General features: G+C 41.3%; 1 protein-coding gene across 1 annotated transcript; it reads left to right on the plus strand.

Annotated features, from left to right (window-relative positions):
- The first annotated feature begins 4,972 nt into the window (after positions 1–4,972).
- IFT54 (intraflagellar transport 54) lies at positions 4,973–19,204 on the plus strand. Its single transcript, XM_080278463.1, has 15 exons — positions 4,973–5,273; positions 5,695–5,812; positions 5,995–6,107; positions 6,900–7,034; positions 7,582–7,800; positions 9,049–9,239; positions 9,755–9,875; positions 10,207–10,258; positions 14,636–14,797; positions 14,988–15,234; positions 15,834–16,080; positions 16,262–16,438; positions 17,180–17,294; positions 18,262–18,370; positions 18,928–19,204. Exons 1-15 carry the CDS (start codon positions 5,139–5,141, stop codon positions 19,085–19,087), a joined length of 2,301 nt encoding a protein of 766 aa, XP_080134589.1. The 5' UTR covers positions 4,973–5,138; the 3' UTR covers positions 19,088–19,204.
- Positions 19,205–21,113: the final 1,909 nt, after the last annotated feature.

Raw genomic sequence — 21,113 nt, forward strand, 5'->3', positions numbered from 1 at the left:
TATGGTTTGGATATATGGTTACCACCCAGCGTTGTAAATGGTTTCTTGGCTTACAGGAAACCATTTGGCTTGTCACTCAATGTAAAGCCATCTGTAATGGAAAGAAAAGCAATAAGTAGTGACAGAAAAGATGTGAGAAATAGGAAGAAAGGAGGGCAGGCACAGGAAAAGAATGATAAAGGGTAAGGAAGTAGGCAGCACTACATCAAGTGAGTGGATGATGGTCGCCACCACCTACTACAATAATGCCAACCAACTTGGCATAATACGCACTGTACTTCCTATTCTTACGGTTCTGAAGAGACACTACCAAAACAATGGTTCAATGCTCCTCTAATGCAAACTAATTCATTAAGACCTCATGTTAAATAAGGGACTAATCCCCGAGCTAGACCTCATCAGATCTTATAGCCCTGCTAGGGTTACAGGAGAGCGCTACCCCTCCCAGCACGGCAGCCACCGGGCGGGGCGCGAACTCGCAACCTTACCATTACAAGCCCGAAACCCTACCACCTAGCTACCGCGCTCCCACCTCTTGATAAATGTGGGAGACATGCCTAGATTTACATATGAAGTCAAACATGTACTACATGACATGCTGTCACAACTGAGGGTTCTCATCCCCCCCCCCCCAACACGAGGGTGTGAATGTAACAGCAGGCAGGAATCCCGCCACTGCAACCACCAAAAATATGTTTCGGCTGTAAGGATTCCCCAACTAGTCACTAATGTATCAGCTTGGAACCCCACAGCTGATCAATTTATATCAGCTGAGTCGTGACCTCACAGTTGAATAGCAAGGTAACGTTGCTCCTGGTCGAAGTCACTTCCGGCTGACACACTCCACCAAAACGTCTTCTCACACACTGGAGATGGTGGAAATCGGTGTAGAATCCTGTTGAAGGAACTTAGAAGGTAGCGTGTGCAGGTGAACTGAAACTGGGCAGATTAAATCTCTCTTTACTGGCCACAGAAAGATACAACTGCGACACAGAGAGAGCTCAGAATTATACGTTTCTCTCGTCTGAATAATAAATGCGCTCTGCCCTAGCCCGCCAGTGAGCGTCCGTCTGGGTGAGGTGCTGGGGTCAGCAAAATCAGAGGTGCTAAACCTCCACAGACAACTGGGATTTATACATGAATAAAGGCATCATAACTATACCATGTGCATTATACATCTCAATAAAGTAGTATTGATTACATTAAAGTATACCAACATGGCAAATATTCCTCCAAGACTTAAACATATATACAATTCATATTTCTCTATAGCCTTCCCTTTACTCTAGGCTTTTATTAAAAGCAGATGTCTGATTGCGCATCCTATCCCAAGCCACACTGTACAGTGAAATGGCGTTTGTTTGTTTATCATTCATACTACGTTGCAGATTGTTAATTATGAATAAACAACTTTAAATGTAATATGCAACAACAGTGTGAAACTACAACTAGTCATGGGAAGCAATATTGGCACCAGAACATGAAGAGACGGGATGAAAACATGCAGAGGCGCCAGGCAGTCTCAAAAGTGTGCAGGAGTGGTACCTTGGTAAGGTGACCAGAGTCCCGCTTTTTGGACGTCCGTCCCGCTTTTTTAATTGTGACTATAATGTCCCGCTTTTTTAGCAAACTATCTTAACTGTCCCGCTTTTAGAAACTTTATATTGCATTTGATATAACGACCTTCTTCTATGAAATTAGGATGAATTAGAAAAATTATACATAATGCTAACCAAATGAAATACCGAATTATTAATATAAAATCTGTAATGTTCACTGGCTGGTAACTTCGGTTGACCCATTCACTGAACCGCAGGGTATGTTCGGAGTTCGCAAGAGACGTTAGTGTTAGATTAGCAGCCTCAGTTTGAGGTGCAGAGCAGCAGCGGTCGCAGTCACATTAGTCAATATCTATCTGTCTATATATGTCTATCTATATATCTATATATCTGTCTATCTACCTATCTATCTATCTAATCTATCTATCTATTATATATATAGACACGCACAGGCGCGCGCATCCCGCTTTTACCTCCAATAAATCTGGTCACCTTATACCTTGGGGACCACAACATAAAATGTTCTAAATGGTCTCTTCAGCCTGGGGACACCACTGGCAGCAAGGGTGCTCTATCATACCCAAATGGTTTAGGTGAGACCCATGTGGCTCAACCATTTGCATTGCAGTTCAACATGCAGGCACTGTGTGCAAGGTTAGGGAATGTAGCTGGATCATGTGCCACAGATACCAACAAGCTGGAGCTCAGCTCAGAGCCTGCCTCGCTGGTGCGTCTGCAACTGCTGATGCCTACAAGTGAAGGTGATCCACTGAAAGCAGAAGCACCAGGGGGAGACGCAAGGAAAAAGAAGTGCTCCAAAATGGAATGGACTAGCCTGATATGAGTCACTGAACAATCTGAGAGGAGAAGGGCAAATAAGGAAAGGTCCTCAGAGTAGGGCACTGAGGCACAGGATGATGGGGAGGGGGGGGGAAGTGGGACCCATCTGTGTAAATTTTAAAGGAGTTCCCATATGAAAAGGAGTTCATGATAAGAAATACCTGCCATCCCAAGACTGCATCAGCTGACTTCAGGAATGGCCCTGGGAGATCATTGCCAGATGCCATGTATCCCAAACGGGGTGGCCAACGGCTTAGAGTTAATTGTTTTACAGGGAGGGGCACTAATCCTCCACCAACCCCACTTGACACGTAGGGGAGATAATCACTGACAAATCCATCCAGAGGGACAAGGGGGAGATGGGTCACAGGGACATGCACTGCAGCCTTAGCACCCTCGTACATACAGTATGGTATATACTCTTCATGGCATTCAGCAACTTCCCATTTACTCCAAATATTCTTAATATTTTCCACATTCCTTGTTTATCCACCCTGTCATAATATTATGCTTTCTCCAAGTCCATGAAGGCTGCATACAACTTCTTTCCTTTCTCTAGAACCTTTTCCACTAAAGACCTAAGAAAGAATATCTGATCTACACAACCTCTTCCCTTCAGGTTAAGATGGGAGGAACACCAGCATTACTCCTTAACATAACCTGCCAGTATCCCAAACTGACCTGACCTATGATAACCCTGGCTATCCAAATTTAACCTACCCTATTCAAAGCATACTTGTAGGGAAACCTGTTGTGGATGGATTTTCCACTGTTGCACATTACTGTAGCCAGCCTTTGCATCTCCAGGTTAGGTGCCATGCCCTGAACACAGTGAGGATTTGGCTTAGTAGCTCAATGGGTAGCAAGGGGTAAAGTCACCTATGCAAGCCAAACCAAAATTAGACTGCCATAATCTTCATTTCTAACCACATACTTTACTCATTTAACAACCACAAGAAACAGTACCGTAGGCTTTAGACTATAATATTACGGGAAATCTGTGAAAGGAGCCATTTTTGTGAAATCCCATGACAATCTGTGGGTAAATACATGCTTTATTGGAGGCAGCAGAAGCACCTTACCAATTACATTCATATTCCTCCTTTTTTTTTTTTTTTACTATTTTCAGGGTGGTAAATTACCTTTTCCTGCTGAAAAATTTCCCACTGTTTTTATCATCACGTTCCTTATGCCATACCTAATACTGCTTTATTACAGCATAATGGAAGAAATCTTAACGGTACTCAACGTACTGAAGGTACATTTCGTTTCCTAACATTCCAACTGGATGCTAGTTTAGGTTAGGTTAGGTTGGGTTTGGATGGGTTAGATGGGTTATTAGGTACAGTCACACTAGGTTAGGTCAGATTTAAACTCGTTAGGACAGTTCTTCCGCCATTACAGCTGACCAGTCAAACAAATTGACACAATAACCAACAGGGGAAATAAATTTAGCATCAAACGTTTATTTACCACCACAGAAATGTTCAGAAAAATATATCAGACTATCACGAAGAAGAACTGGTTTGCTAAGGTGCTTCTACTGCCTCAAATAAAGAGTATGTTTACCCAATATGAGAAATGATTTTTCAGATCAGGATGATTTTGATTAGATTTCAGTTAAACTCAAGTAGGTTTGGTTTATTATGGTTAGGTTTGATTAGATTAGATTAATTTTGATCACGCTGTCTAAGTTCCCATAACCTAGCCATAACTCTTATTAAACAAACTTATACTAGCTAGATCTAACAATATATACTCTATCCAACTTAAGCTACCTCTTCCAAAATAAATAATATTGTATATTAACCTCACCTAACAACCTTCACTTATACAACTATAACTGAGATCAGCCCAACCTAAGTTAAATAAAATCCATTTCACAAATTAACCAGGGTTTTCACAAAATGATATTTCACAGTCCCTGCAATATAAAATACCTGTGAATAGACAAGCCAACTTCAGATCAGTAACTATAAGGGTAAAAATTGAATATACCTAATTACTATTGACTGAAGTACTGTACAATACCTTTAAAGCTGGTGTGTTAGGCTTACATAAGGAGTGATTGACCCAATAAAAAATCACACTTATTTGCTTAAATATCACTGAATAAAGGACGAAGGCCGTCGGCATATATGTTTTTTTTCTTCCTTTCTTTGTTTTTGCTTTGTTTATTTACGATCGTTGCTATGGTTACCACGTGACAATAAAGACTCGTGGGACTTGTAAATATCACCTGGATCCTCCACAGTACACAACTAGATTCTTTACTATCAGCATCTGTTAAATTGGCAGCAGATAACCTTTCCATTTTATTATTTTCACTTCTAAGCGATTTTTATTTAGCTGAAAAGGATGGCTAGTGGTAATATGATCGTTTGAGGTTGCACCTAATGAATAAAATCGCCTGGTAATTGCAAAAAATACAATCTCTTAATTGTAGGTGAAGAAATTAAATCTTATTATTTTGATGCTCTTTTGTTTTTCTCTCTTAACACTTCATTGCATTAGATGTAACTTTATGGCGTCGATGAATACCATAACAAAACTTTGGAAGCAACAGACTACAAAACTTGAGGTGGCACTGACGTGGAAATCTCAGCCGATAAACCACAAAATCGGGGACAGAATAGGAGTAACCTCGGGGAGGACAGAGCCTTCCTGATGACCATGATGCTTTTGGACAATTAACGGAGGAATATGGTAGAATAATAGCCAAGAGAGCGGGCCAAAAATATGAGTGTGGCCGTGGATCCTGGTTTATTGAAGAAAACACAAGAAGAGCTCGGGAAATATATCAAAAAGCCCCCGCTCACAGATAAGCTCCTCAACAAGCCGCCATTCAGGTTTCTGCATGATGTTGTTAATGCGGTGAGTTGTGATTTGACCGTTGTAAAGTCAGCATTTTAGTCTTCACACAAACTTATAGCCTAGCCACTTCGTAATGAATGTTTAAAACTATTTAATGTGTGTGTTTTTTTTTGTAATGAATACACTGGCTACATGGCAAAGCTACATGAATATATTTCCCTTCAGGCTGTGTAGCTTTCCTGTAATGTATGGGTTTACAACCACAGGGCTGTGTCATCAGTTTGAAGTTTCTTATTCAATTTTTAGTTTTTGGTTTAACATATTTGAGCTACCACCATTTGATATGAAGCTGTAGGAAAATCACCAGATCTGCATTGATTATGCAGTACATATATATATCACTGCATATTCAGTAATAATGATAATGATAATAATAATAATAATAATAATAATAATAATAATAATTTCTGATTTTCGGTAGGTTATAACTGAGACTGGGTTCCTGTCGGGTCTGTTTACCGAGGATGAACTCAGCTCTGGCAATATTAAGGATAAGGAAGCCAAAGTTGCCTTCCTGCAGAAGTGTATCGATGCAACAGGTGAGAGAGAGGGAGGGAGGAGGGATAAGAATTATGATGATAAGTCTGGTGAGAATGAAAGTAATGTGTGTGATGATGATGGTTACCATTACCTGTACTTTATGTCATAGGAACTAATAAATCAACTGCTAACTGACTCTCTACCAGCCAATTACCACTAACTAACTCCTTCCTTATTTCAGTTTTGGCCACAGGGGAAGACATAACAGTTCGGCCAAGCAAAATTGTGGCCGGACACGAAGCAGACAAAACCAATGAATGGCTACAGGCACTTGGACGGGCCATCTCGAAAAAGGTGAGAGAGAGAGAGAAGTAAATAAGCAAAGACAGATGCACAGAAGTAGGTAGGTAAGCAGGGAGATATATAAGAAGAGAGAGAGAGGTAAATAAGCAGAGATAGATACATAGAAAGATAGATAAACAGGGAGGTAGAGAGAGAGAGAGAGAAATAGATAAGCAAAGATAGATACTTAGAAAAGTAGGTAAACAGGGAGGTAGGTATGGAGAGAGAGAGAGAGAGAGAGAGAGAGAGAATTAAATAAGAAGGGAGAGATACGTAGAAAGGTAGGTAGGGAGAGAAAGAGATGGTCGCTCTCACCTTAAATGTCTGGTCTGAGTAGTGTGTCCCAAGGCCTCTACATCAGTGCTGGATAGGATGATGGATGGAGTGATGAAATGTGCCCCCTCTTGGGGCTAAGATGCAAATAAATGTGTTTGAGTGGATGAGTAAATTGGGAGTGTGTTGTCCTGTCTAGGCTACCTCCCTTTCCTTGGAGAAAGCAGCCTAGATTTATAGATAAATAGGTAATATGAATATCAGTTTATTTATACCAGTATGTACCTGTTGTGTGTTTGATTACCTAACCTAGCCAGTCCAAACGTAACGAATCCCAGTTTCACTTAACATAACTGAACCAAACCCAGCCTCCCTTAACCTAACCTAATCCAGCACAGCCCACCTCAACCAAACCCGACCTAACACCCAAACCTTACTTCACCCAACCCAATCCAAGCCAACCTGAAATAGCCCAGCTTAACCCAATCCAACCCAATCCAAAGCCAACCTAACCTAACCTTCCTTCCACAGGTTGATTCATCAGAGGCAGTACAACAGGTTCTCAGTGGAGTAAAGCCAGAAAAGGCGAAGAAGACTGAGAAGAAGCCAGATAATGCAAAGGGCAGGGAGAAAACTGATAAGAAGCCTGAGCGTACCAAGAGAGAGGTGAGAGAGAGATGATGATGAGGATTATGGTGGGTAATGATGATGAGAGGATGATTTTGATGATGATCATGGTGGTGACGGTGAGGAGGAGGAGGAGGAGGAGCAAAGAAAAGGACTTAATGAGGATAGGAAAAAATAGTACTGGTAGCATGAAGAGAGAGAGAGATTGCTACTTTATTCAGATAAGTTAGGAAGTTTGAAAATGGCTAACCCTTTCATTGCATTTTGTATTAATTGACACCAAATAATTTTATTCAAATGGAGACGTACCGGTATTCATTTGAACGTACTTTGACTTAATGGTAGTCATGCTATTTATTATTACTATTATTTTTATTATTGATATTTATTATTTTTAATTCTTTTCCTAGCCTCATTCTCTTACATCTCAAACAGGGTAGTACGGTACTTTATTTTCCTACATCCTTTATTTTCATCCATTCTGGCACCTTGTTTCATATTTGACTTTTATATATGATTTTTTCTTTATCATTTACTTGTACCTTTTCATTTATACCTTCTCTTGTTTTATACCTGCTTCCCCTAGGCAACAGGAACAAATAAAAACAAAGACAATATCCCCAAGGAAGCGAAGTCAGGCCAAGTGCGTAAACCCGTGCCCAAACAGACCCCAGACCACAAAGCAACTCAGAATTCACGTGCTAAACCTTCCCCCAAAGATGCAAAGTTGGCGGTGGAAGCAAAGAATGTGCCGCTGGTAAAGTCGCCAGGCAGATACCCTAATAAAGGCAACTCAACAGTGAAGGTATTAGTGTTGAAGTGGCGACATGTGAAAACCTTTTGCACATAGGGTAAAGGTTTCTTGCCTTGAACTGTAGGCTGAGTGTATTTGTGTTGTCTCTTCTGTACATTAGTATTTGGATGGAGTAACTTCAGCCTGCAGTCCACTGGGTGCACATTCAGCGGATCTGAGCACAAGAACAATTTCACACCATTTTGTCATGATAATTGTGCCACTAATACCAATACACCAGTCCTGAATGAAACAGCCCTGGTATGTGTTCAGTATGGATGGTTGGTGTGGCATTAGTGCTGACTGCTGAAGCTGTGACATGTAAAGTTTTGTGGATTGTACAGTATGTGTTTGGTGTCGTCCTGTAAATTTTGTTGTTGTGACTCCAAGCTTCTGTGGATGTGAACCCAGTGCACTGCAGGCTGAAGTTCCCTTTCCCCTGCGGTCCACCATCCTCCTTTTAGGGATAGGGAGGAAGTTGAGGGACATTTGTATAACGAGGCAGTGGAGCCACCTGGTTATATCAGTACCACCACATGAAGGCATCCCTTCTCACCATCTATATGTTCAGTGCACTTACGTTGTTTTGTATATACAGGTATGTGTTAATTGTATTCGGTAAGGATGGTGGATGTTAGTGCTGAAATGGTGAAATGTGAAGGTAGCTATTTTTTAGTGTTGGACCAATGGAGGTTTGTACAGTATGTGTTTAGTGTGTTGTAAATTGAGTACACTTGTCAATTGTTCTGTAAATCTGGGTCTTTTGGCTGAAAGGGTGACATGTGAGGGTATTAATTGTTCTGGTCGTAGGGCAGAATGTACAGTCTGTGTTTAGTAATGTCTTATAGATTGCACACACTTATTATTTGTCCTGTAAACTTGTGTTCATGTTTAGGTGGATTTTTCAGGTGGGTTCATGTGCACTGTGTTGGCCAAGAGATAAAGCATTCAGTTCCACACAAGAGCCATTGATTAATTTCAGCTTTTTAAAGGAGTGAATTGCATTAAACTGCATCAAGGAAAGCCGAAACCAGGATCATGTTGGTTTGAGAAATTCATGGATATATTACATTTTAAACACTGAAGGTAAAGAAGAGACAGGACGGAGGTTTCATAATATTATACGGTACCTCCTCTTTGGCAATAAATTTTACTTGTTATACCCAGTTTGTTACGCAGTATAGAGTCACCAAAAGGTAGTGCTACAGGGAGTGAGTGGATGGTGAATTTCTGGCTGTATCTTTATCTCCCTCTCCATAGGGTTCCCGAGGCAAGGAGAAAGATGCTAAGGACAAGAGTGGCCGAAAGTCTAAGGATGATAAGGGCAAGGATGACAAGGGTAAGGGTGGTGTTAGGGGCAAGTCCTCCCGGGAGAAGAACAAGGCTGTGGAAAAAGATGAGAAGAAAGCCAGGGATGGATCACCGGAGAAGGCAAAGTCTGGAAAATCAAGGTGAGCTGGTGTTAACTGTGTGGTTTCTTTCACGTAAATTCACTTTCACTCTGCAGGGATTTTCATTATTTTGCATCTTATTTTTCATAGCTCAGTGGCAGAATAAGACAATACTTGGCTCAACATTTTTTCCTTATGTTTTTGTGTTCATCTAGTGTTACCACTCAGTATTTAAGTTGGAGAGATGGAAATATTTGCCTGAGTTAAAGTGTGAAGAGTATAGCAGTTATCTGTATCCAACCAGCTACCCATCCATCATCAATTCTTTTTTGCCCCATTAAGAACATAGGAGCCCAGGACTAGGCTACTTATTTGCAACATTTGAGGCAAGATTGACCAGCCTCACTTACCCTTGAGTGGCATTATATGAGTAATAAATGGTAACTACACCTCTGATATAAACCATTACAGACTCAGTTCATTTAGAGCACCCTAACCCACTAGACCACCAGGCATCGGTTCACCATATACTCCACTAATATTCTTTCCTCCCTTTCTTCTCTGCGTCTTCTTAGGCCAGCAAGTCGAATGGAACAGGCAAAGGAAGGGGTGGAGAAGGAGAACTCCCCCCCACATGAAGTTATTAGCGAGGCAGCTGAGATGATACCGAATGGACATGCTACGGATGAGGAGATGGTAAGAGAGAGAGAGAGCAATATATATATATGTAAAAATACGTTAAGCAGTAATTCTAAGAAGGAAGATATTACTGAGGATGCGAGAGAGTCTTTAGATGAATGCTTAGTAGTCATAGTCAGAATACATGAATGTGGTTGTGTTCCTTGTGTGAGAGCCAGGATAATGGTGATGACAAGGAAGAGGATAATGATGATGATGATGATGATGATGATGATGATGGTGACGAAAATGCTGGTAAGGATGATGGATGGTTGGATGGATAATGGTAATATAGTAATAATAATGATGATAAAATAATAATAATAATAATGGTTTCCTTTTTTCTCAGGCATCCGCTCCTACCCTAGGCGGCTCTCCACGCCCACCTAGTGCTAAATTAGGTAAGTAATTGAAAAGTCAGGATTCCTGGGGCTTGAATGATGGGTGAATGAGAGTGTGACTCATTTAGTTGGGCATTTTTTTGGTCCATATCTATCAAGTTTTTTCTGGCTGTCTGGGCCCAGTGGAGATGGAAAAGGAGGTCCAGATGATGATGATGATGATGATGATGATGATGCAGAGGAGAAGGATGATGATGATGATGAGGAGGAGGATGGTAATGATGACCTGTATAATTAGGTTTGTGGTATTACCTATATTACCCTTGTCTCTGTCTATTTATCTATCTTTTGTTATGTTATTTCTCACATGACTTCTTTATCAGTCTATCTATCTATCTATCTATTGCCAGACTCCTCAATCCCGTTTGGGGTGGCCACAACAAATCGCCTCCAAGTCGCCCTGTTCCCCGCCATTTCACTGCCCTGCTCCCAACTCATACCCCCATCTCTCATATATCATTTGTATTATTTCTCACTTTACCTCTTTTTTCTCTGTCTATCTGTATCTATCATTTGTTTGATATCTCACATTACATCAACATTGCATTCATATGTATCTGTATATTTCTGTATATTTTTATCCATTCTACCTTATGTATACCGTACTTTATCCGTCTGTCTTCTCTATCCATCTATCTTTCAGCTATACGTACTCTCCCCATCTGTCTGTCTTTTAGAGGTATATACTTTCTCAGTCTATCTCTCCCTCTTTTAGCAGTATATACCATGTCTCTTTTATCATTTGATGCTGATCGTACAAAAGAAAACAAGAAATCCGAATACTTGGGTAGCAAGGCTTACAAAACGTGTGCTATTTTGGGAAGTACACTCAGTTATAAATTAAAAAAAATAAATAAATAAATAAAAGTTATCCTACAGTACCATGGAGAGTAAATGCAGTGAAGTTTCTTGCGTTAGTCATGTATCATTTGTTGTTATACTTGTTCACAAATAAACTGTTGTCTTTAAATATGCATTGATTGTGTGAGGATAGAAGATTGAACACCTTCTTATTATATATCTATATGTGAAGCTAAACGCCCTAAACTTGCAAGGTGTGGCTTTATAAAGTTTTAAATAAGGATTGTGTGTGTGTGTGTGTGTGTGTGTGTGTGTGTGTGTGTGTGTGTGTGTGTGTGTGTGTTAATTCCATGACAGTTTGGTACGTTACAGTTGTCAGATAATTTGGAGTGAATTTTTATCTGCCATTTTGAGTGTTATTTTCATCATTTTTACTAACCTAAAAACCCCAGCGAGTAGCGTAGGTTGTGTCTGGGATGCCCCATTTGCGGTTATCAAGGTAAAATTTATTACGTTTTTATTTTGCAAAGAATTACCCTTTTTTTGAATGATCTGTTTCCCAAGCTGTTCCTTGAAAATTAATAAACATTGGTGTCACCAGAGGGGTAGCTGAGGTGACATAGGCCATCACTGAAATATGCCTGGCCATCCTAGTTTCTGTATTCTTGGACCATCCCATAATCAGGCTCAGCTACTCCATTTTTGAAATTCTAGCAACATCTGTAGATAAGGAAAACAATGTAGAGATGGACTGGCAAATAGATCACGCTATATTTGTAGAATATATTGTAGTGTTTTACCCAGTGAGGAGTTTAGCGCTAATACTGGCTGATGGTAATTTTTGTGTAGCGGAGACGGAAGTTACGACTGAGGTGGAAGCAGGGGGAGGAGGGGAGGTGGAAGCGGAGGGAGGAGGGGAGGCAGAGGCAGAGGGAGGAGGGGAGACAGAGACTGGGGTGGAAGGGAAGGAGGGAAGGGAGGACATAGAACAGCCCCCTGACCCACCACCACCCACTGAAGGTACTCCTCCCCTCCTGCACACAGTCACGCACACACAGCAAGCGTACATACACACAGTGTGAATTACAGTGTGTGTTTAGTTGTAAGATGTGGTGGTGTCATTGTGTGTTGATTGCTGTGGTTCAGATTCACCATTTTGTGCTGTTACACCACCACCACCACCACAGTGATGATGACACACAAGTGCTGGGATGCACGTACATTAACACACATGCTGTGACACATACATATTCCCACACGTTAACCTGTAGACTGCGACAGACAGCTTGATCTGTTTCCAGGAGGAGTGTCATATGCCTCTTGAAAGTCAGGCTGAATATTTGAATTTAAAATTGCATTGATGAAATTGACGATGATGAAAATTGCTTCGATGCTCATTACAGCAAAATTAGGGAACGTATTGATTTGAAAATTTATACACCCATATTTCAGCATGCCCAGTTCCACCTTATACCCATAAAATTGGTCATCAATGAAATGTGAAAGTATATTTTATCCTGATACTTTTGTAGCATCAGGCCAGCATAGCGGCTATACTATGGCACCTCTCAACTTAAAAAATCACGCACAAATATTTCATCACATTCTCAGAGTCACTACGATAAAAAAATGAGTTGGCAAGAAAAAAGAAAAGAAAAGAAATATGCATGTACTAGGGACATATCAGATTTTCCCAAAGCCGCAGTTTGTGGGTTAACAGATGCAGTGATGGGAGTTTTAATGTTCAGCTTCTGCCAGTGTTGTGCATAGGCTTATTTTTGGGCATTCTGAAAGGCACCCATAGACTCTCACAGTTCACTGGCCTCAGTAAAGCTGTAACATGTATTATCAGTGTTGTTTTGTATTCCTGTGCATACTTTTGTGGGTAATTAGGTGTATATGTTAATATAAATTGGAAGCTTAATAAATATGTACAGAAATACAAAGTAATGTTGATAATAGCTACAAAGCATAAGACCTTCGTATCCCAGATTAAACCTTAATTAGCCTTGTTGTGCTAACATCACCTTGCTTGGCCAAACCTGAAATAGAGCCACTCAACCCAACTTAGCCTGGCCTAAGCTAGGATAAGCTAATCTAATCTAATCAATCCTTATCTTACCTTACCTTACCTTTCCTTTCCTACCCCAACCCTACCCAACCCAACTCAACCTAACCAAACCTAATCAAACTCCATGGTATGCTAACCTAATCTACCTAACCAATCTTAAGGTAGCTAGTCTCTCCTTCACTGTTTGTGTTTATGTCTGTGTTCCAGCTATCTACTTTACCGTATAGAGTAAACTCTCAATTATCTGGTGTAATTAAGCCAAGCCCTACGCTGGTTAAAGCAAAGTGCCGAATGTTGCATAGTACCCCTCATCGGCTCAACATTCGGGGTTGAGCTGGATATTGTGTTACTCTCTCAAACCTCTATCCTAAAAACTTTCCCATGAGTAAAAGATAAAAATTAAGCATAAAATACAATAAGGAGTAATGATACAATACAGTTATACAGCGCCAGTTGGCTACTGTTTCCAAGTTGGTTGATACACCTCAACGCCAGATATCGCATAGAACCACCGGTTACGTCCCATTTTGGTGCCTGCTATTGCATAATTTTGCCGGATATTGCTTTACTAGAACCAAGCCAGCAGCGCCGGATATTATGATGACAGATAATTTAGAGTTTACTGATTATCTTCTCTTTAATGGAATACATCTTTTGAGTGTTTTATAGTCACCCTGTTGCAGTATTTTGCCATTATGTTTTTCATGTTACCCCTTTTTATTATTATTATTGTTATTATTATTTGTCATCGTATAAATACATTGATTTTTCTCTATCAGTCTGCTGGTGTAATTTTTTATCACTGTATTTTGATGTTCTGCCATCTTTAATCACCTTTTTATCACTTTACTATATCTGTATGGTGTTTTTTTTTTCTCTCACTTGATGTTGTGGTATTCTGATGCCTTTTTCTAACTGTTCTTACAATTTCTCATGATGTCTGTTGGGTGGAGCCATTGTGTATTATTATTACTATTATTATTATTATTATTATTAATTGCTGTTATTACAGTGCTGTCATGATTGTTATTATTGTGTACAAAGTTTGCCTTCTCATTATTCGTACATTCCATTCTGATGTTATTGTAGCTTTTTTTCCCTAGACTCACCTGCATAAACCTACTGGACTGCAGGCTAAAGTTGCCTTTCTTCTCTAGTCCACCATCTTCCTTTTGGGGGAAAGGATGGAGCTGAGAGACATTTGTATAACTTGGAAATTATATCGGTGTCAACATAAAGGAGGATGGCACTGATATGACTAGGTAGTGGAAGGGCCTGATTATGCAGGTTGTCTTAAGTCCCCTTCCTGTCTCCCCGAAAGGAGAATGGTTAACTGTGGTAGTGGTATTTTGTCCTGGAGTCCACTGGGTTCACAGTTGGTATGAGCCAGCAAAATCAGTTACTCATACATTTGGGCATTACACAAGCCTTCAGAATTCCTGACTCCATCCCATTGACCTACCATCCCTGTCTCCATATAACATCTTGCGCTCCCATGAACACAGATATTCACTCAGCACCGGAAGAAGGGTTGACAAACGGACCAACGTCGCTGATGCAAGTTGATGGAGGGGATGGCGGAGAGGAGAGTGGTGGAGGAGAGCTTATAACACAGGACAATAACGACATCGATCCAGCAATACTAAAGGCAGTCGCTCCGCATAGTGGTGAGTAATGGTGATGATGTATGATTGTAGTTAATGATACATAGTGGTCAAGCGGGTTGTGATGATAATGATGATAATGATTTATGGCAGCTTTCTTAATATCAGTTTTTATGATGATGATGATGATGATGATGGTGATGATGATGATGATGATGATGGCAGCTTTCTTAGTCTCAGTTTTTATCCACAGGTGAAGGCCAAGGTGATGCCCCCTCACCTCCGCCTCAACCTCTGGAACCCCCAGACTCTGGGGTGGGGTCCCTTGAGTCCCCAAAGCAACCCCCGGCCTCTGCCCTGCCCGAGAGGACCCCCCCAACCCCCGCCCCACCCCAGAGGACCCCCCCAACCCCTGGACCACCCCAGAGGACCACCCCAACCCCTGGACTGCCCCAGAGGACCCCCCCAACCCCTGGACCGCAGCCCCTAAGAGCCATGGAGCAATTTGATGATGGTGGGGATGGGGATGTGCCTGCCCCACCCCTACCCCCTCCACCCATACCAGGGTGAGAGAGAGAGAGAGAGAGACTGAGATAGATTTCAGCGTGTTATGTTTTGTGAGAGAGCAAGACAAGGAGACTGGGAGTGAAAGAGTGCTATATGCTTGTTGTATTGTGGTGTCTTTCAGTGCATATTGTGTTTTAAATATTGTATATTATAGTGTGTGTGTGTTTTTCCAAATTAATTATTTTAGCCAGACCACAGCTCCCAGTAACAGGGGTCTTGTTGGTCTGGCTTGTTAACATGTGTGCCACTGATTTTTATTGCCCATACCGTACTTTTTGTGTGCAGTATCTAGGAGTAGTAAGAGTTGCAACCTCAGTCCCATCTGGATGTGAACCCAGTGGACTGCTGGGCAGAATTACCTTTCTTCTGCCGTTCACCATCCCCCTCTGAGGGTAGAGGAAGGGAGTGAGGTACATTTACACAACCAGGCAGCTCTCCCACCTATCACTGCCACCACAATGTGCTCCCCTCCAGCACATAAACTTGTTAAATAAAGACAGAACTAAATGTTTTATTTATCAACCCAACACAGAGGGCCAGGAGAGGACAAGCCCAGCACCCGACCCCGGACTGGGCGGCGGTCTGCTCGCCCTCCCAGCGCCCGCCCGGCCCCCCCAAGGGTGCGAGAGAGACGGGAGGTGAGCAAGGAGGAGCAGATGCCTCGACCGGGGACAGCAAAACCAGTGGCAAATGTGATTGTGGGTGGATCAGGTGCAGGGGATGATGATGATGATAACTTCACAGTGGAAGAAAGCAAGCCAGCTGTTCCACTGGATGAGGTGAGGGAGGAAAGGAGGGAAAGGCTAGGATGATGATAATGATGATGAGGAGGATTACAATAATGCAAATGATGATGAGCAGCAGGGGTTATGATGCTGGTGATTATGATGCTGTTGCTGCTACTGATAACAATGATGATGACCAGCATTGGTTATGATGATGATATTCCTTGTGCCCCAGGTTGGTGTAGATGCAGCCAGTGGTGGTGGTGGTGGTGGTGGTGCTGCAATGGTGGAGGGGACAGGAGAAGGGGCGGGACTCCTGGTGGCTCAGATCCTGGAGACCAAGAAGGAGATGGAGGATGGTCGCCGCAATGCATTCTCCCCTGAGACCCCGGGACACAGAAGAGTTCCCATTGTGAGTGCATTCCTGATACTTTTGGATCATTGTTTTGGCTTGAGATAAAAGAAATGTAACCTAGCCTAAAACATCCTTAATGTAATATAACCTAGCCTAAGACATCCTTAATGTAATATAACCTAGCCTAAGACATCCTTAATGTAATGTAATCTAGCCTAAGACATCCTTCATGTAATATAATCTACTGTAACTTAGATTAACCTATTGGGAGTATACCAGTGGTTATTGATGTTGTGGCCCCAGGGTCTTGTGAATGTGAGCCTGGTGTAGTGCAGGATGAAGTTGTCCTCCTGTGTTCCACCATCCTATTCAGGGGATAGGAAAAGAATTGGGGGACATTAGTACAGCTTTATCATTGCCAGTGTGTGAAGGTGTTCTTTCTGTCAGTATTGTAAGCATTTATTGTATATTGATGGTGGATTTTTGTAGCAAGTGTTGACATGTGTAGGTGTATGGCATGTAAAGTTAGTGTCCAGAGTCATAAAGAAATTGCTAAGGTGAGGCTAATCCATTTATGCATCTGTCTGTTTACCTGTCTGGCTGTAGCCAAACACCTTAATCCCATAATAGATGACCACAAACAGATTTCCGCCATGTCATCGTCTTCACCATCAGGCTGTCTTTCTTCAACTCTCACCCCATTCTCTCCTGTATCTCTCCTTCTCATCCTTCCATCCCCTCCTCGATCTCCCACATTCCATCAGACTAATGATGATGCTAATATTGTCTCTGCCACAGGAACAAGCGCTTCTAAGTGATGCAAACCGAAAGAAGGAACGAGAGGTGATACAGAAGGATGTACAGAAGCTCAGTGGAAGTATTCAGTCCATCACTCGCTCCGTTAATCCGCTGGGTAGGTGGATGAGATGGGTAGAAATGTATTTAATCCTTTTTGTTTATTCAGGGTGGTCAGAAATAGGCACTGCATTAGTAACTGAGCTGGTGGTATTGTATGTTTTGTGAGGATGGCCCTGTCTGCAGGTGTGGGTGTGGGTGTAGGAAATGAATAAATGATGCAGGGTAGACATTAACAACGTGTACTGAGCCATCAGCACAACACACAAGGTATCACCTGGTGGAGTGGAAGAAGAGAGTTATATATGGACCTCCAGGTAATTAAATCTGGCTCATTTCAAACAGTGTTCATCACTTAGGTAAGATTTTAGGTTGTTGGGGTAAAAATAATCCTAGGTGAGGATGCTCACCATCCACTCACTTATGTAGTGCTGCTCATGGGTCCCTGCCTTTTCCTCTCTTCCTTCATTCCTTCTTCTTCTGTCTTTCCTTCCTTGATTCTTTCCTCTTCCTTCTGTCTGTGGGTGACTCTACATTGAGCGACAAGCCAGGTTGTTTCCCATACACCAGGAAACCATTTACTATGCTAGGTGGTAACCATGTAACCAAATTATGGCACCTGGTGGTTTAGTGGGTATTTATGGTGCTCCATTTGGTTTGAGCTGGTGCAGGTTTATATCCAAGGAGTGGTTGGAGTCTGTTGCTCAAATAATGCCACTCAGGGATGAGTGAGGCTGGTCACTCTTATCTTAAATGTCAAGACCAACTTGCCTAGTCCAGAGCTCCTACGCTCCTAATGGGGCAATACTGGATTAGATGATGAATGAAATGAATGAATTTCTTCAGCCCATTTTTTTTTTTTCTTATGCTTAATTCTGGGTAATGCCTGCCAGTGTTTTTCAGCCTAATTCCTACTTGTCTGTCTGTCTGTCTGTCCATCTATGTGTAATGACAGCTGCATTAGATTATTTAGATGAATATATAAAGACTCAGCATTGTCTCATTATGCTGTGGTCATTTTTCAGCCAAGATGCTTGACTACCTTCAAGAGGACTTAGACTCAATGCAGAAGGAACTTGAAATGTGGCAAACAGAGAACAGACAGCTTGCGCACACACTGAGGAGGGAACAGGGGTGAGTACTGGACTGTGTGATTTATCTGAAGTGGGTGTTGGTCGTAGAGTTAGGATTCCAGGGGCTAGAGTGGTGAGGGAATGAGTGTGTGGCCTATTTTACAGAGCAGGCTGTTGATTACACCTTTGAATATTATGTTTTATACGTTCCTTGATTTATGCAACTACTATAACCAGTGCATGGGCGGGAAAAAGAGGACAAAAGAATGATGACGATGATTGATGATGATAATGATGATGATGATTAGCTAGGTTAGTAATGTCTAAGATTGGTGAGGTCAGGGTAAGTTAAGGTGAGGTCAGGGTAAGTTAAGGTGTGTCCAACCTTCAAACTCTCATCTACAAGTTAGGGTTGGATTTGGCAACAGCAACAATCCTATCATAGCCTTAACATACCCATCTTAATTTATCCTAGCCTAAACCAACTTAAGCTAACCTAACATAATCTGTCCTAATCTAAACTAACTTAAACCTAAACCTAACCATTACGTAACTTAATCTATCCTAAACTAACCTAACCCTACACTAACCTGCCCTAGCATTCCTCTTCACCCACAGAGCAACAGACCAATCACTGGAGCCACTAAAATCACAGTTAGCGGACTTGGAATCAGCAGTACAGGAACAACGGGACAAGCTTTCCGCAATCAAGTCCAACATCCTCAGAAACAACGAGAAAATAAGTCGCCTCATGGCAGGGATCAACCTCAACATTTAGATAGATAGAAAAATTATTTTAGCAAGGGAGCAAGTGCATTTTGTAATATCTTTTTACACAGACAAAGAAGCAAGCAAAAAATAAGGACCTTTGCGGAGTAGCTTGGAATGCACCAACATCAAAGAGAGAAAACGGAGGATAGAAGGCAGAATTTTGGACATACGGTCTTTCCGTTGGTGAAGGAAGCCCCCAACACCTCTTCCTAAGCAGTTTATTTTGGTTATTACTCCTGACTGTCTTCTTCTGAGTCACTTAAATCGTTCCACTACCTCCATTTTCAGCATAAATAGCATACTTAGTGATATTATTCAGGCATATCCACAATTAATTCACTAAGGAAAAGGTGTTAAGGAGCTTCCCTAACCAACAAGAATACCGGCCATGGTGCCTTTGAAATTCCCCCACAGAGTGTCATATTATTTTTTGGATGGTGCTTTGTGGAAGAAAAAAAAAATTCAATGGGTAAAAAAATAAATAAATAAATAAAAACATACTGTCTAACCTCCATTTCATTGAGTTTGGTATGTTCAGAGTTACGCCCTGAAGCTCCCCATATCTAGTCAGTTCCAGCATCTCTAGAAATAGAAATTAGCCAGGCCATGGACAGGTTTTCAGCATTTATCCAGATGATATAGGTGGGTTGTATTGAAGATTGCACAAACTTAAAGGAAGGGTATTGGAGCCAAGCATATATGGAATCTACCATCCTCAGAAGCAGAAAAATATTGACGTACATTAGACATTAAGTTCGGTATATAGAACTGTAAACTGTATTCCATGATAAATTACTGTATCTTTATGTAAACAAAAGAATAAGGAAGATTTGTGAAGGTCAGTTCTACTTCCTCAGAAATATCAGTCCAGTATCTTGCATCTGTTAACAGGATTTTCTCAAGTACAGTAATTCCTCATCTTTAGTCGGGTTTGTGTTAGGTGGATACATCTCAAGAAGCTAATTTCCGCTAAGTTGTTTTGTAACCCTTAGCAAAGAGTTCCCATGACCATAATATTGTACCTCCTCCACAATATGTCTACCCCCGATGTATATGTGTCCCCCCCCAGTGCATACATGCCCCCACTAAACTTGCTGACCTAGCACGCTTTCCCAGAGCCCAAGCCTGGGCGAAGGCGTCATTGCGTTGTACACGGAGTTTCTATCACCAAAGTATTGCAAGTTACAATATGTCAGTAATGGAAATGGGTGGTAGAGACACAGGACAGAGCTGGCATTCTTTATGTTCTTTATATTGGGCCACACAGAACCCATCTTCAGGGTCTGTGGAACCCAAAATGTTAGGGAAAACAAAGAATTCCGGCTCTGACCTGTGCCGTTCACCCACCCAACATTTCTACAGGTAATGGATCATCTACCTTTATTTGTAATGGACTGAAAACTCTCTGTACTTCCCAAAATATCTCTTGTAGACATTAGCATCTACTTATTTGAAGTGTATTAATTTTAACCATCGACAATACAGGCATTTGAACTCTGCACCATTCACTTGTTCAAAAATTTCAAATTATTTTTAGATATACGAACAGAGGACACCTGTAATCTACGAATGGATTTTTTTTGTATCTTAATTTGTTTTTCCTTTCTCTGGTCATCGTCCTAAAAGAGAGAGAGAGAGAGAGAGAGGGGGAAAAAATATATATGACCAATTAAATGACCAATTTTGTATATACGGGAATTAGCTTACTAGTCAGCTGGTCCAAGGTAGTTTCATCTTTCATTCTTTAGGTTAATATCGGGTCATTTTTTTCAGCCTAGGATGGGTGTGTTGTAGTGAAGGGGTTAATGATGGCTCTAGCTAAATCCAGTTCAGAATTTGTATATCTATCTAAGGCTTTATCTATCTATCTGTCTGTCTGTCTAACCCATCCAGTTAAAAAATCTCTCTCTCTCTCTCTCTCTCAAGTCCTTCCTATCTAACCCTTCTATTTCAAAAAGCCTTTATCTATCCAAGGCTTATTTATCTATTTCAGGTTCCATCTAGAGTTCTATCTATCTGACCCCACCAATTAC

This window comes from Coenobita brevimanus, chromosome 73, assembly GCF_032717465.1.
Source record: "Coenobita brevimanus isolate Jiangsu-jjx chromosome 73, ASM3271746v2, whole genome shotgun sequence".
Classification (NCBI taxonomy): Eukaryota; Metazoa; Arthropoda; class Malacostraca; order Decapoda; family Coenobitidae; genus Coenobita; species Coenobita brevimanus.

What these genes read in the sequence shown, in the direction of transcription:
- IFT54 (XM_080278463.1), top strand. Translation starts at nt 5,139, where the DNA reads ATGAGTGTGGCCGTGGATCCTGGTTTATTGAAGAAAACACAAGAAGAG. An exon ending in CCCACCTAGTGCTAAATTAG is followed by an intron (nt 10,259 to 14,635) that starts GTAAGTAATTGA and finishes CCATGAACACAG; the next exon opens with ATATTCACTCAGCACCGGAA. An exon ending in GACACAGAAGAGTTCCCATT is followed by an intron (nt 16,439 to 17,179) that starts GTGAGTGCATTC and finishes TCTCTGCCACAG; the next exon opens with GAACAAGCGCTTCTAAGTGA.